The 15532-nt window shown below is 31.9% G+C and overlaps 1 protein-coding gene across 2 annotated transcripts in view; it reads left to right on the plus strand.

The window, feature by feature from the left end:
- LOC143078805 (inositol 1,4,5-trisphosphate-gated calcium channel ITPR2-like) overlaps positions 1–14687 on the plus strand; it is an 88647-nt gene extending 73960 nt beyond the window's left edge. For both annotated transcript variants that reach the window (XM_076253787.1, XM_076253788.1), the window contains 17 exons: positions 855–1004; positions 1840–1941; positions 2257–2340; positions 3172–3348; positions 3753–3852; positions 4384–4502; positions 4685–4854; positions 5507–5665; positions 6001–6162; positions 7138–7246; positions 8136–8259; positions 8600–8775; positions 10023–10181; positions 10765–10842; positions 11667–11786; positions 12335–12472; positions 13159–14687. In XM_076253787.1, the coding sequence (XP_076109902.1) occupies positions 855–1004; positions 1840–1941; positions 2257–2340; positions 3172–3348; positions 3753–3852; positions 4384–4502; positions 4685–4854; positions 5507–5665; positions 6001–6162; positions 7138–7246; positions 8136–8259; positions 8600–8775; positions 10023–10181; positions 10765–10842; positions 11667–11786; positions 12335–12472; positions 13159–13749 (2718 nt within the window). In that variant the 3' untranslated portion in view covers positions 13750–14687. The remainder of the gene's footprint in view (positions 1–854; positions 1005–1839; positions 1942–2256; positions 2341–3171; positions 3349–3752; positions 3853–4383; positions 4503–4684; positions 4855–5506; positions 5666–6000; positions 6163–7137; positions 7247–8135; positions 8260–8599; positions 8776–10022; positions 10182–10764; positions 10843–11666; positions 11787–12334; positions 12473–13158) is intronic.
- Positions 14688–15532: the final 845 nt, after the last annotated feature.

Genomic DNA, 15532 nt, shown 5'->3' on the forward strand with positions numbered 1-15532 from the left:
TATCGCAGGATTAACAAATCTCCCTCAAAATAGTCATCAATCCTTAAAGGTAAAATCACAAAAAAATCTAACCTCAAAACGGAAAGTTTTTAATCAAATGGCAAAATCAAAAGTTCAAACATATCAAACGAATGGATAACAACTGTCATATTCCTGACTTGGCATAGGATAAAATCAAACATTTATTTTTCATTACAAATTTTATTTATTACCTTTTATGTTGTTACTTTATCATTTGGTACAAAAATCTTTCCAAAAAATCAATTTGTGTTGGCCCCAGGTGACTTTTAAAATGTAGATATCATTGAAAAAGCTCCAAATCACTCCCTTTGGTGCAAAAATGCCAGTTTGGGGCATTAAAATTGAATATTTTTTTTTACTCATCGATGACCTATATTTTTTATTGTTGTTTACGAATAATCTGTACATAAACTAAATAATTGTAAAATTTAAGCGATTTCTGTAATTTTTTTTTTTTTTTTTATTTCGATATTACCTCTATTTCTCCTATTTGTTCAACAGAAAAAAAGGACATTAACGAAAATGTATGCTTCTTTCGATGACAGATTGTAAGCGTAAATGAACGGTGACCCAATTTTTTTTTTATTTCATTTGTCTATTAAGTATAAGATAAAGTTCATTTATATAAAAATATAGCGAAATCCTATATATAATTAAAAAAATTGATTTAGACCCGCGAGCCCCCTTAAGTCACTTTTACGACAACGCGGTTAAATACCTCTACGATATTCAAATTTCTTTGTAACTCTGTGCTTTTATTGATGTAAGTTATACACGATAAGAAGTTGAAGATCATAAATTGAATAAAATAAAATGATAAACTTCATTTTCAGACATATATGAGGGAACAACCAGACAACGTTAAATCATTCAATATTGTCGGGGAAACTGCTCAGTTTTTGAATGTTGTATATTCCACAGTAAATAGTAAGACCATAGCATTAATCATACAGATATTTTCTACGCTGAATGAGTTTTGTGCTGTAAGTATTACATATTCAATCAGGAAAATGCATAATACCAATATTTCTTGGCATTTCTAAGTCTAACTGTCGTTCGACAACAAAAAAGATAACAAACAAATAACAAAACGTTATTAGGTCAGTTTTGTTTAATATTAAAACGAAGGAGCACTCTTGTCTATTCCTTCTAGCATTGAAAATTTAAAGGATCAAACTTTTCAACCTGATATTGCTTTTAAACTATGATATGAACAGAATTATCAGAGTGTGGTCAATTCTGGGGTGGAGGCTTTACAAATACATTATTTTGTCACAGTTCAAGATTACATTTATAATTTCACAGGAAACAAACGTAAAAGATAATCGAGTGAACTCAAAACGGAACAAGAAAAAACACAATGACACAAATATGTCCTCACCTAAACCACATGTCTAAAGCTTTACAATTAAGTACAAAATTGATGGTAATGATCGGGCGGTTATGCTAGAACAGATCACTTTGAAAAAAGGAAAATCAAAAAGGAAAATTCAAAATGGAAAGTCCCTAATCAAATGGTTAAATCAAAAACTCAAACACATCAAACGATTGGATAATGACTGTCATTTCCTGGCTTGATAAAGGCATTTTCTTACGTAGAAAATGGTGGATTTAACCTGGTTTTATAGTTAGCTACACCTCTCATGAAGTGTGTTCAATAGATAAATTGGTTTTTGTTTCAATTTTTTTAAATAAGCAAATTATAAATTGCAAACGATCGTTTTATTTACGTTAAATCGTCTTATATAGACAAAGAATATTTTGTTTAAAGATTCAATATTAAATCAATGATTGTTTGATTTCTGTTTGTCCTTATAGGGAAACCAGGAAAATCGTGTGGTTGTGTATGATAGAAAAGTTGTTGATTATATAAACTTTATTCTCCGGGCTGGCGATATTGCTGATTGTCCACCTGAAAAGGTATTTATTTTGTTCTATGACTTATGAAAAGTTAGTTGTTTATTACAGAGTAATGATGTTTTGGTAAAATATGTTGTTTTTCATATCTATTGAATCCTGAAAATATTGCAAATATGTTTTACACAAATATGTTAGAATTAAGAACAAAAAAGTCAGCAGATTTCATGGTCTCTTGAATAAAAGCAAAAAATGGTTTATGTTTGAATTAATGCTACAAATGGAAGTTATAAATACTAAACGCATTTAAAATGTATCTTCAATTGAACAAAATGTGCACCAGCCTAATATGAACCATTTTATCTATTTTCTTTTCAGATTCTTGAGTTACGAGAATCAATTTCTTCACTGATAATATCGCTCATTGAAGAGAACGGTCCTGGAAACTCCCAAGTTGCTAAAGTAAGTACAAATCTAAAAAGACAAGAAACTTATGTTTATGATTTATATTTTATTCCTTTTTGGAACAGTCCTGTATATTATTTCTTCTCTTCAAGAACATTGGTACCGTTAATTTTATTACTACCACTGGGTCGATGCCTCTGCTGGTGGACTATTAGTCTCCGAGGGTATCACCAGCCCAGTAGCCAGTACTTCGGTACTGGCATGAAAATACGGATTTTTTTGTGTTATTAAAATTTGCTGTTACAAAATATTATAAATTATTTTAAATTGAGGAATGTATCTCCCTCGTGCAAAGCTCTAATTCCTTTCACGGATTTGGCTATACTTTTTGGACCTTTTGGATTATAGCTCTTCATCTTTAATATAAGCTTCGGATTTCAAATATTTTAGCCACGAGCATCACTGAAGAGACATGTATTGTCGAAATGCGCATCTGGTGCAAGAAAATTGGTACCGTTAATTTTATTAGTTGTTTATACAAATTTGTCTTTTTTTGGGGGGCTGATCTTACATTGTCATGGTTTTCGAGTATGAATTGACCTTACAATGTACCGTCAAGATCTCATTTTCAATGAAAATTTCCTACCAAAACATTTAAACAGCATAGCAAAAACTTATCAAAGATAGTTTTTAAAGCCATCCTACAAAGACTCATGTTTGACACTCTAACCAATACGATGGAAATGCCAATGAAATTAAAAGAGTTGATGAGTAATCAAACAGAACATTCCAAAATGTTGTTCTGAATAGGACTAAGGCTATCTATGGCTTGTGAAGAAAAACTTTAATGTTACAAATATCAAACGGCGTCATCATTCTATTTTTCAGGAAGTCAAGGATACTATAGATAAAGAAGCAGTATACAGATGTATGACATCCTGCTACACACTACACCAGACTGACAAACCGAAATTAGAAGACATCAGTAAAACTACTGATGGAAGTTTTCTACAACCAGCAAAATCAATTGCTGCTTTAGGAGGAAGTCTGCTTCAAGGTGTTATGGTAAATAATTAACTTTGATATTACACAAAAAAAGATGAAATGTTCGGTTTACTTGGTAATTCTTATCTAAAGGTCAATATGGTGTTTCACTGTATTTCCTGTTTGTGAACTTTACATGTCATCAACTTCTTCCGCTCCGAACAAATTATTCATTTGCAAGATAAATGAATTAAAAGTGTTTCTTCAAAATCCAGACTGACAACAAGATAAACCGACTCTGATTATGGCAATTAAAAGGTTCCCCTCTTTAGTAACACATATTTTTAATGGACCAAAACGGGAATAGTGACAAATTATTGAAATCTCGCATAATATACATAAATAATCTACAGTTTCCAATTAGAACAGGTTAAATCTATAGCCTCAAACAAACCTATTATTTCTTTTTTTATTTTTTATTGCAGAAAGGCAAAAATACTGTGAAGGACACTTTAATGGATGTTGGGTTTTCCTATTATCTTATTTTAGCCAGAATGAATGATATTGATCCTCATCTCTCATCACGTATGTATTTCAATTATCTCGTTTTATATGCGTTTTATTTCATAAAAAGGCAAAAAAGCCAAAATGTCAAAAATACTGCACTCAAAAGAATGGATAACAACTGTAATATTTCTGACTTGGTACAGGTATTCATTCATATCATATTTTGTTAAATGAATTCTGATGCTAATACGACGTCCGTTGAGACAAAAAAATAAGATAGTACAGGGCAGTCAAGTCTGATAAGTGGAAGGAGGACACGTAATGATGTTACCAAATGAAAAGAAAAAATAATGGCAAACACAATTCCACAACACACTTTACAGAAAACCTACCATTCATAAACACAAACCATACGAAAATCGGTGCTGATCTCAAGTATCCTGCAAGGTTGAGTTAACACGCTCTACTATCTGCGTTCATGACAAATAAATTCAAGTGTGTAGTATAATTCGGTGGTTAAAAAACCATAAAATTATTTTTGGTATGACAATTGACAAACATTTATTTCACTGAGGACATTTCCTTAATTGGGTATTTCCTTTGTTCCAGATTTAAAAATTACACCGGAACAACAGAAGGCTTTTGATTTCTACAAAAAGAATTCTTCGTCTATAGAAATAGTTAAAGACGATGTCCTGCAAAAAGTCAACTTCAGGGTGAAAAACAAAGTAAGAAATGATGACTATTATAACATTATTTGTAAAGACGCATATCGTAACTGGTAATGAACTTTTCAATTTTCAATTTCAATTTTCAATAAATCCATCAAAACTACAGTTATTGTTATTTAGATTGTACTTATGCATAATAACTTCCAGTCACTGGTTTATTTCCTCTGACTATGTTTTAGAATTATTTGCGTGACCAAGTAAAGGAAAAGATTAAATGGACGGTTGATCGATCTTCACCAAGCAACAAGATCCGTGATATCATAAGGTGGACAAAAGATATTATGCAGGATATAAGTTATCAAAGGAAAATTCTACATAATCCTATTGCTATGATGTTTACAAAAGGATGGTTAGTATAATGCCAACCATGAATGAATTGAAGATTTGTCACCTTAAACAATAAAAACCCGACTTTCATATACAAACATGACACCACTGTGATATGAATCATTATACTCTTTATTTATGATTTTGCAATTTGATTAGAAACTTTCCGTTTTGAATTTTCTTCGGAGTTCAGTATTTTTGTGACTTTACTTTTTATATTTCACGTATTTTACATCTTTAAGATGTTTTACCAGAAACTTCTCTTGGTAATATCAACGCAATTCTGAGTAAAATTACGCTCATGGAAATATTTGTTTTGCATTTTACCTCAGATCTTCAATTTTTAATAAGCTTTTGATTTTGAACTATTTTGCCTCGAGAATAACTAAAAATACATTTATTGTCGAAAAGAGCATTTGATGCTGTAGAAATGTGTATCGTGAATGTTAAATAAATCGATTTAGTGGTTTAAATATTTTTATAAATATTATAAATTACAAGCTTAAAATAGCAAACATTGCTATTTGTTTTTGATTTATTGCTATTTTTTTTTATTTAGTCTTATATATATAGTATTATTTACAATGTCATCTATATATTATATTTGTCAGGTTGTTGTAACTATGGCACTATATTCCTTATTTACAATGTCATCTATATATTGTATTTGTTAGGTTGCTGTGGAACTATGGAGCTATATTCCTTAGTTTTGCGATCAACTTACTAATGTTAATAACATGGAATGCACAAGCATCATTGGAAGATGTCACAAAAACTGCTGCACTTATAAATGGTACCAATGTATCAACTATACCATGGAATTTAATAGCAGAGTAGGTTTTATTTCAATTCTTGGTAAACGGAAGTAGAAACAATAAACTTTTTTTTATTTACACAAATGTCCAATTTTCGAGATATATGTTATATTGTTGTAACCAAAAGATTTAAACAAGTTTCGTAAAATACTTCTTCGGTGTATGTACTTTCTTACTACACATAATAACAGATATATTTATTATATGAATAACCTTGGTAAAAATGTAAGATAATTATTTAAATAGAAATGAAAACTTGAAAAGTTTACATTGAAAATGCAAAGAAAAATAAAACAAGTTGAGTATATTAAATCGCCTAAAGCTATTTTCATTTTTGTTTCAATTTGTAACAGCCCAAAGCCTAAAATCGAGCATATGAGTGAACAAAACTTCTCTTTGACAATGTACGTACTAGGAGGTGTCCATAATCTGTTTTCTCTGATGGTGTTAGTAAGTTATTTCCTGTCCAATCACCCAAGATTTCCAAGTGGAGAGGAAATAAAGGCATCATTCAGGTATAGTTACTTGTATAAATACCTGTATTTCAAAAAGAATGTTTCTCTATATATTTATGTTAGTAATTAGCATAACAAACTCGTTGAGATTGTTCATTATTATTTGACTGAAAATAACACCAAATTATGAAATTTTATCGGTTAGCTGCTTTTTACTATTTATTTATAGGGATTTTTTTCGTCTACAAACTTTTCTTATTAAAGATTATTGGTTACCTATGTTGCAACAAACAGATTCAGAAACAGTTGTATCAATACCTTACTGTTGTAAGAGGGACCAAACATTGAAAATATCTTCCAAGGTTCATTTGAAGGAATTGAAATATATGGCCGTTTTTACACGCAAAAATGTTCTATGAGTACAGCCAAACTGATTCATATAGGAAAGTTTTAAGGCATGACAGAACCTAGGTATATAAAAGTTACATCAAAGTCTATGTTTGAGAAAATTAATTACTTGCCTTGATTTTGACGTGCATTTTTTTCCAGTCTGTAGAAGACAGCAAAATAAACAAACACACGAGTTTCATTTGATACAGTCCACTCAGTTACAGAGTTTAAATCACTATTTGTTTTACATGTGTGTATTGTCCATTTAAATCAATACCACTCACAACATCGATTATATGAGGGGAGCTTCTCAAACATTTTCCCAACTTAGTTTATTTTTTGTACCTTCTGCAGGAATGAAAATATAAACAAATGAACAAAGATTAGAACGTTATAAAACGAACACATGGATCAAACAAAAATGAAAACTTAGGCCCCAGTTATATCAAACATCAAACCTAGGACCGATAGAAACTTTGTTCGTTTGATACACCACTGTAACTTTTTACCTGTAATTTTTGTTTATTGTAATCGAGCTAAATCTTTTGGAAAAAAATAAAGATTTTAGAAATATTAAGACTTCTCGAAGACATGCAAGTATGTTTGATTGTTTTACAATGTAGTTGATTTTGATTTATATTATAGAGCATTATGCGGCAAAAAAACAAACAAAGATGACATCAAAGACAAGAAACAAGAAGAAGGTTCACGATTAGATGCCAAGTTCTTTAGTTTTCTTACATTTTATTATATGGTATGTTTATATAAAGATATACTTAGCAATGAAACTAATAGTTTTGTCATTAATTTTTATGTTACTGCTATGCCACTTAATGTAAGTAATGACCTTCAGTTCTTGGTCAATACTAGATTTCTGTAATAATTAACTTAATCGATACATTTTGTCCAAACCTTTATATAAAAAAGGTTAGAACATATAACAAATCAGTCATTACTAACATTTACCACCAAGACCAGACTTTCAGTCAACATACATGTGTGTGCTCAACAATGTCCCGAGTACATTTCGGCATGTACTATATACTTGTGAGCGATAGAGATTGTGATTTACGCTCACGCTTCTGTTTCCCGGAGGATAACCTTATGCCGCTGAAAATGGAATATGTGACAGTGGTATAGATGATCTAACAAAAAAAAAATAAGCAAACCAACTTTTTAAAGCAGATTGAGTCATTTTAAAAACAAATGTATGCATAAAACGATACGAAATCTAAGAAAACTTGAAAGTCTATTATAAAAGCATGAGAAATGATACTGTTTTAAGAGAAAAATCGATAAACCATGATATAGTTCAATATCAAGAATGCTGCATTTTGCGCACACATCTGTACACACATATATGGTATCACTCTACATTGACAAAATGTAAAATCACAACAATACTGAACTCCGTGGTAAATTCGAAACGGATAGCCCCTAATCAAACAGTAAAATCAAAAGCTCAAACATCAAACGTATGGAAAACAACTGTCATATTCCTGACCTGGTACAGGCATGTTATGATGTAGAAACTGGTGGATTAAACCTGGTTTCATAGCTAGCTAAACCTCTCACGTGTATCACAGTAGTGTAGTCTGACATCATACTCATTGACACTATGTAATTTATTATTTTTATTACAGGTGTTCTTAGGTATGTCCGTCTTAGGAACATATTTCCATGGTTATTTCTTTGCATTTCATCTGTTAAACATTGTCAACAATAATCAGCTTTTGAGTGGTGTAATAAAAGCTGTAACATTAAATGGTGAGTAGCAAAATTGAAAACAAGAGTTCTGTGTTCTCTACACTAGTTTCGCTGTACTTGAAAATTCTTTTCATTAGACATGTTCAATTTCTGATTAATGGAATGACTTGCAAAACTGCTCCTTGGATGCGTCAAGATGAAGAATTTTGATGTGATATGACAACGTAATACTTTTTTTCTAATTTACAAACCTGTATTTATCTGAAATATTTCTATATGTGAACTTTTATAATTGTAATTTGTAACCTTATGTAATCAAAAATGTCATATTAATGCATGGTAAAACACTTGAAATACACCTTATCCACTTTGACTAATTTATACTTTTGTGTTTTTTCAGGTATTTCCCTATTATGGGTTGCCATTTTGGGACTTATTGTGATATACATATATGCCCTTGTTGGGTTTTCGTTACTTCGTATGTTCTTCAATCCTGGTGAATATTTATACTGTTCCACACTATGGCAGTGTACTATTACTGTCATGCGGTATGGACTAATCGGAGATATGTTTGAGGTAACTACATAATATCATTTACTTTTGTTATCAATGATTTTTAGGTTCATATCACTTCAATTTTCCTATTTCCAATCATGATAAGTATGCTGATATCTGTGATTAATTATGCTTTTAAGTTATCCAATGTGACATGCAAGTTTATGACAGGCGTCTGGATAAATGTTCACCTGGACATTACAACCGACTTTTTACCATGACGAAGGATACAAGAATATACAGCCATGTCTGTTTAAACTAAGGACGATAAATCAGAAGCGTCGTGTACGAGGGATATCACACACACTGCACGTTTAAGAATTATTAAAATATCTTTTTTGAGTTGTGTGTATGTGGCTTTTTCCAAAACAAAACGTTTGTGCATGTCCTACATTCTTCCTTATCCCGTTATAATCTTTATACCCACACTTTTCCGATGGTTTTACTTGGCAAACTTAAAATTGTATATTGTACAATAAAAATTCGCACTTGACATGCTTGACATCTATATTACTAAAATTACGAGGTCCAATTTGTCAGCCGTCATCACGTAAAAACGATGAATCAAAGAATTCAACTTTATATCTAACTAATATAGTACAATGCTGTTGATTAAAAATTACACCACTCCAAACCCCTTTGTTTACCACATAATTAATATTGCCAATAATTAAGAAGTTCCGGGTCGAATCCGATACCGATACCAATAGTATATTCACCTGTTACCTATTACCTTATCTGTACGTTCCGCATCTGACAGGCGCACCACCAAACGCTGTATTTAGGATTTTGCTTTATACACGGGTCGTAATCACAGGGTTGACACTACTAAATTCAATCATTGTCACATTGTTCCCGATTGTAGTATTTTAATCAGTATCACTTTCTAAGATGACAATACGAATAATATAATTCTGGACTTAAAATAAGGCGTATAGGTACAGCATGTACAGTTTTCAATTTGTTAGCGGGAATGACATTAAACAGCGAATCAAAGAATTCAACTTTAATTATAACTCATTAAGGACAATGCTAATATATATAAAATATTGTCAGTGAACGTTAGAAAACAAATATTTAATCCATGAATTTAATTAAATTTCTAGACATTAATACACTTGCTTTTGTTATAAATGTGAACAGACATGAAAAGTTATGTATGTGATATATCTCTTTTAACTATATAATTCGTTTATAATGTATGAGGAGTTGTGTATGTTATATGTCAGTCATTTAACTAGAATTTGTTAATAATAAATTAATTTCAGTCTGTGAAACAGACCAACAATAATGGATATGAGACCTTTGATTCTTTCTGGCCATTAGTCCTGTACCATGTATCGTTCTTCATCTTCATCACTACCATTGGTCTCAACATCATCTTTGGTATAATAGTTGACACTTTCTCTGAGCTCAGAGACCTCAAGGTATTGTATTTCTGGTGATTTTTTTTTTCATTTTAAGAACACAACAATTAATAATGATTGATGAATGTCATTGAAACACTACCTTTACAAACAATATGTGCAAAAATGGTAGGCATAGAAAAACATTTCTATAATAACTAAACTCCCATTTTCGTAATTAACAAGCCTTCTATCGACCCTGTGTCCAACATTTCATCATATGACAAACAATTTGAATATAACTGCTATATCTACAAAGTCAGTCAATAAAAAGACGAGGGAACGACCGAAGCATACATGACAAGAAAGTACATGTCTAAGAACAATGAAGAATACTCGCAACTCCTTCAAGATGGTTCAGATGTATTTAATGAGTAGATTAGAAACACGTAAACTCACACAAATACCGATCTCTGATCAAATACAAAACGCACAGTCCTTAATCAAATGGCAAAATCAAAAGCTCAAGCACATCAAACGAATGGATAACAACTGTCATATACCTGACTTGGCATAGGGACTAACGAAGTTCTTAAAACAGTGTCTGTTTTTGTTCATCTTTGCAATGGAAATTTTTGTATATCAATGAATATATTATTTGCAGTGGCGAGCAGAATCAGATATGAAGGACACTTGTTTTATATGTAGTAGAAACAGTTACGACTTTGAACACAACGGCAAGGTAAGTTTGTCTACTGTTCTGTTATAGAACCATTCAGGTAATGCGAAAATTTATATTATAAGTTATGCAGATATATATGTAAATGAATCGATCGACAATTTTACCATATGTAGATTTCAATAAAATGCATGACAAACAAAACGATACAGAAGGTACTTTGCTTAAAGTAAATGCCGCGAAAAAGAATTTTCACTCACAAATCATTACTGATCCTTTTTGAACATTCATTGATATCCCAAAAACGGAAGTTATTTTAAAAAGAAAACACGAATGTGTCCCGAGTACACGGATGCCCCATCCGCACTATCATTTTCTATGTTCAGTGGACCGTGAAAATAGGGTAAAAATTCTAATTTGGCATTAAAATTAGAGGATCGTATCATAGGGAACATGTGTATTAAGTTTCAAGTTGTTTGGACTTCAACTTCATCAAAAACTACCGTGACCAAAAACTTTAACCTGAAGCAGAACAGACGGACGGACGGCAAACAAACGGACACACAGACCAGAAAACATAATGCACCTGTACTATCGTAGGTGGGGCATAAAAAAGAACAACCACCAGAACAGATCAATTCGGCGAGAGCTATTCATTCCTTCAAATTTACAGTTCAAATTTTGCAAAAAGTCCATGAAGAAAAAAAGCAACGATATTATATATCACACAGGAATAACTATGTTATACTTCGATAACAATTTTCGAAAACCGAATTGGTGAATGTACTTCCAATTCATATTTTTCTCCGTTAACTTGAACAAATTGTTTTCTGTGAAAGAATTGTATCATTTTTTGTAAATGGAGATATATACTTCGTTTGTTTCAGGGTTTTGAGCACCATGTACGTAACGAACACAATATGTGGTCATACGTCTTCTTCATCATTCATCTAGATAGTGTAAAAACTTCTGACTACACAGCATTAGAACTCTATGTATCAAAATCGGTAAGTAGTTTTTAATTAAATTTGAATGAATTGCATAGAGATTCCCCTCCGTATTATGTTAATACGTCCATGTAGCTATATCTGCGATATATATTTTGTTATTGGCACCTTCAAAGAGACGCTAATATTTAACATATTTAATGTGGTCGTGTCGGTGTAGAGGTGTTGTGATTTCAATCACTAGTCGTGTTTTTAAAATTGGAACGTGCTGTTTTGCAGTCATGTATGCGACATCTAGGAACAAGAACTCTATGCTTGAAGTCAATTTTACCTGATGGAGATGAAACCGTAGTTTCTTAATTGATAAAATTGTAGATGGACAATAGACTCACTACTGAGCCAATAATACACTCGGGAACAGAAAGTCCACCGGCAGCGATATTAACCAAGTGCTATTAATATTAAATGAACAATTTATAATTACCATGCGTCGAATAGAAATATAGAATATGGTATATAATTATAGGTACTTAACAAAATTGAACTTACCAGCTACTAGTAACACTACTCTGTATTTAGTTATGCATCACTCTATGATTATTTTTCAGGTTGGAACTGAAAATTACGAATTCTTCCCGATGAACAGAGCTCTATGTCTATCATCAATAGATATTGATTCGACTGAATCTAAAATAGATGACCTTCTGTCACGTGTCACATCAATTGCAATGAAACAAAAAGAAGAGGTAGAGTTATCGTTCTTGTTCACTTATATATTTTTTGACAATACTTCTCAGTAATATATCTCATTAATATATTGTCTGAAGTACAATATTTTATTGAACAAAAACGAGAAAGCTTTATAATATTGAAATAAGCAGATTTGGTATAATTGACAATGATATAGTTAATCGACCAAGTACGTGTATATGTCACCATACGGCCTTTCACAATGAACAAACCTTATTCCGTAGAGTCAGCTATAAAAGACATGACAAAATATTAAACGATTCAAAAGAGACAGTCAAATTTAAGGCCTTGTTTATGACAAAAATAAACGAAAAATCAAATATAGCGGATGACAACCACAAACAAACACAAATTTACAGGCTGGTGATACTGAAAAAAGTAAAAAAAGTCAGTTTGAAATGTATTGACAAGAAACACAACTGAAAACAACTGCTAGTAAGTAAATATGAAAACAAAAGATGAGAAGTACCATTCTTAACTAGGGTCTTCTAGCATGTACCGAAAGTCTGTTCAAAACCATTTACAACTATTAAACAAAGCTTAAGCATATTCCTTTTAGACTAAAGTGTCTGAGTATTGTATTTCTGTTATGACACACTTTTTTTTGCAATTCAAATAAAACAATTGAAGACTTTAAAAACTTTCAAATAAAAATTTTGTAATATGTACTTTCATATTTTAGGAAACAGAGAAAAAGCGAAAAATAGAAAAAATGAAACAAAAACGTTGGCAGGAAAAGCACAGACAGTTTATGTTCGGCTTATCGCCAGATGATAATGATCGAGCTGAAGGGAATGGGGATCCGGAAAATGATACGTTTCTTGGTCCACAACTGCGAATCAGTGACAGACCCTTGTCTAGACCACCAAGTATTCTCAGTTTACAATCACGACGTCGTACAGACACTCCTGGGGGTACTTCCTCCCGTAAAGATGACATAGATCGTCGTGAGTCGGAACTTGGTCTGTCACAATTCTTAACTTCAAAACTACTAAAGGAAAAGAAAACGGCTGCAGCGAGAGACGACGACACGCCTTCCGTTTCTGATTCAGATGCAGGGAGTGTTGAAGGATCATACGATATCATGGCACGCGAAACATCTCCCCCGGGTTCACAATCTTTTGACTTCCTTGCTCAACCGCCACCTATGCGGGATAGAGCATTCTCTGTACCCGTCATTGTAACTCCAGCTCGATTGTTAGCTGAGGTATCCAGAGACGACATTGATGAGGAAGAAGAAGAAGACAAAGAAGAATATTCAACAAGATTGTAAAATTTAAAGTCAGGAAATTATGTAACATTAATTTATAACAGTCAGTACCATATACATGATTTTCGTTTTGAATGATATGTGATAAATGCGGTCATAAGCAAAGTATTTTTGCTTTATTGAACAGCGTTGTCCGTGTTTTTTATGCTGAACGTAAAAAAAGGATGATTCTGTGAGCGAGCAAGCGGATTACTTTCACTACAAGAAAATTTCAAGTTTGAATGTTTGAATCGCAGAATGTATCTCATATGGGTATTATTTTCGTTTCACATCCATAGATAGAATGTGGGTGATGTATGGAAGGTTAAGATACATGTATGTGTGAGGACCAAGTTCTTGTACTAATTTTTTCAATTGATTATCTAATAATATAATGTATTACTTGCATATTACGCTGTTCATTTCATGGTGAAATGGAATTCAAGTATGCTGAGTATGCTGGGAACCGCTTCAGGAAAAATATCATTTTTTTTTTAATTGTTTTATAAAATATGCATTAAAAGAAGTGCCATTTCATATTACTACGACTACAATGACCATAGGAGTGAGTTATTTATAAATTATTTATTCTGAAGACCTACCATGATAATGTATAGTGTTAAAAGTAAAATTATTATTATCATAACAAATTTTTTCAATATAGCTATATGGTGTTTTCTTATGCGCTTTCGTATTTCAATGGATATTTTCGATCGATGGGGGATTCGAGGCGAAAGATAATTTTATTGAATATTTATTTAGCCAAAACTGACATATGCCATACGTATTATATTTTGAAGAATGTTGGAGAAACATATAGTTATCACATTATATTATATATATTCTGGCTTTCATTGTTTACATTTGTACATATTTCTTGTTTATTGCCTATGTTAGAAATTTCTGTGATCATTTGTTCTATTATAATATTTCATTTTTAAAATAAAATATTGTTAGCTTTATCTTTATGTAATGTATTCTGAACGTATTTACTTCATATTTAGATACCTAAACAGCATATATCTCATCCCAAATGATCCTAAGAGTGACTATCCTAAGCAATTGGAATGTTTAATTGATAACCTATGTTTTGAGATCGCCGTGCTCTTTGTCAGTTAAAAAACCCTAGCAACCACACTTTGAAGAGCCACATGATAAGGCAAACAATCTGTCTCAATTCTGTGACATTGACAATTCCAATCACTTCATCCTGGTCGAAGCATTTTTTCCATTGATTATATAATTTCCTTTGTATTTGTCCTGATTATGCATGAAATAATTTTCACTGGACATCGAGCATACGCCATTCAATCAATTTACCAAAGGTCAGATTTGGCTTGATGATGCGATGTTAATATTGTCTTTCCAATCTTAACCACTCATGGTGGAGTTGTTTTGGTCAGAATTTTTATGCACCATTTATGGGCATTATGTTTTCTGGTCTGTGCGTCCGTTCTTCCGTCCGTTCGTTCGGTCGTCCGTTTGTTCCGCTTTAGGTAAAAGTTTTTGGTCAAGGTAGTTTTTGATGAATTTGAAGTCTAATCAACTTGAAATTTAGTGCAAATGTTCCTTATGATATTATCTTTCTAATTTTAATGCCAAATTAGAGATATTATCCCATTTTCACGGTCCAGTGAACATAGAAAATGATAGTGCGGATGTACGGGGCGCCGAACGGGACTCTTGTGGTTTTGTACTCGAAATTCAATATTGTACGGACAATAGTGAGTTTTCTTCAACAAAAATGAGTTCAGTTTAACAAAATTAGTGGTATACTAAAAATGTAAATTTTGTATGCTTTCAGTGG

The sequence above is a fragment of the Mytilus galloprovincialis genome, chromosome 6, assembly GCF_965363235.1.
Source record: "Mytilus galloprovincialis chromosome 6, xbMytGall1.hap1.1, whole genome shotgun sequence".
In the NCBI taxonomy this organism is placed as follows: domain Eukaryota; kingdom Metazoa; phylum Mollusca; class Bivalvia; order Mytilida; family Mytilidae; genus Mytilus; species Mytilus galloprovincialis.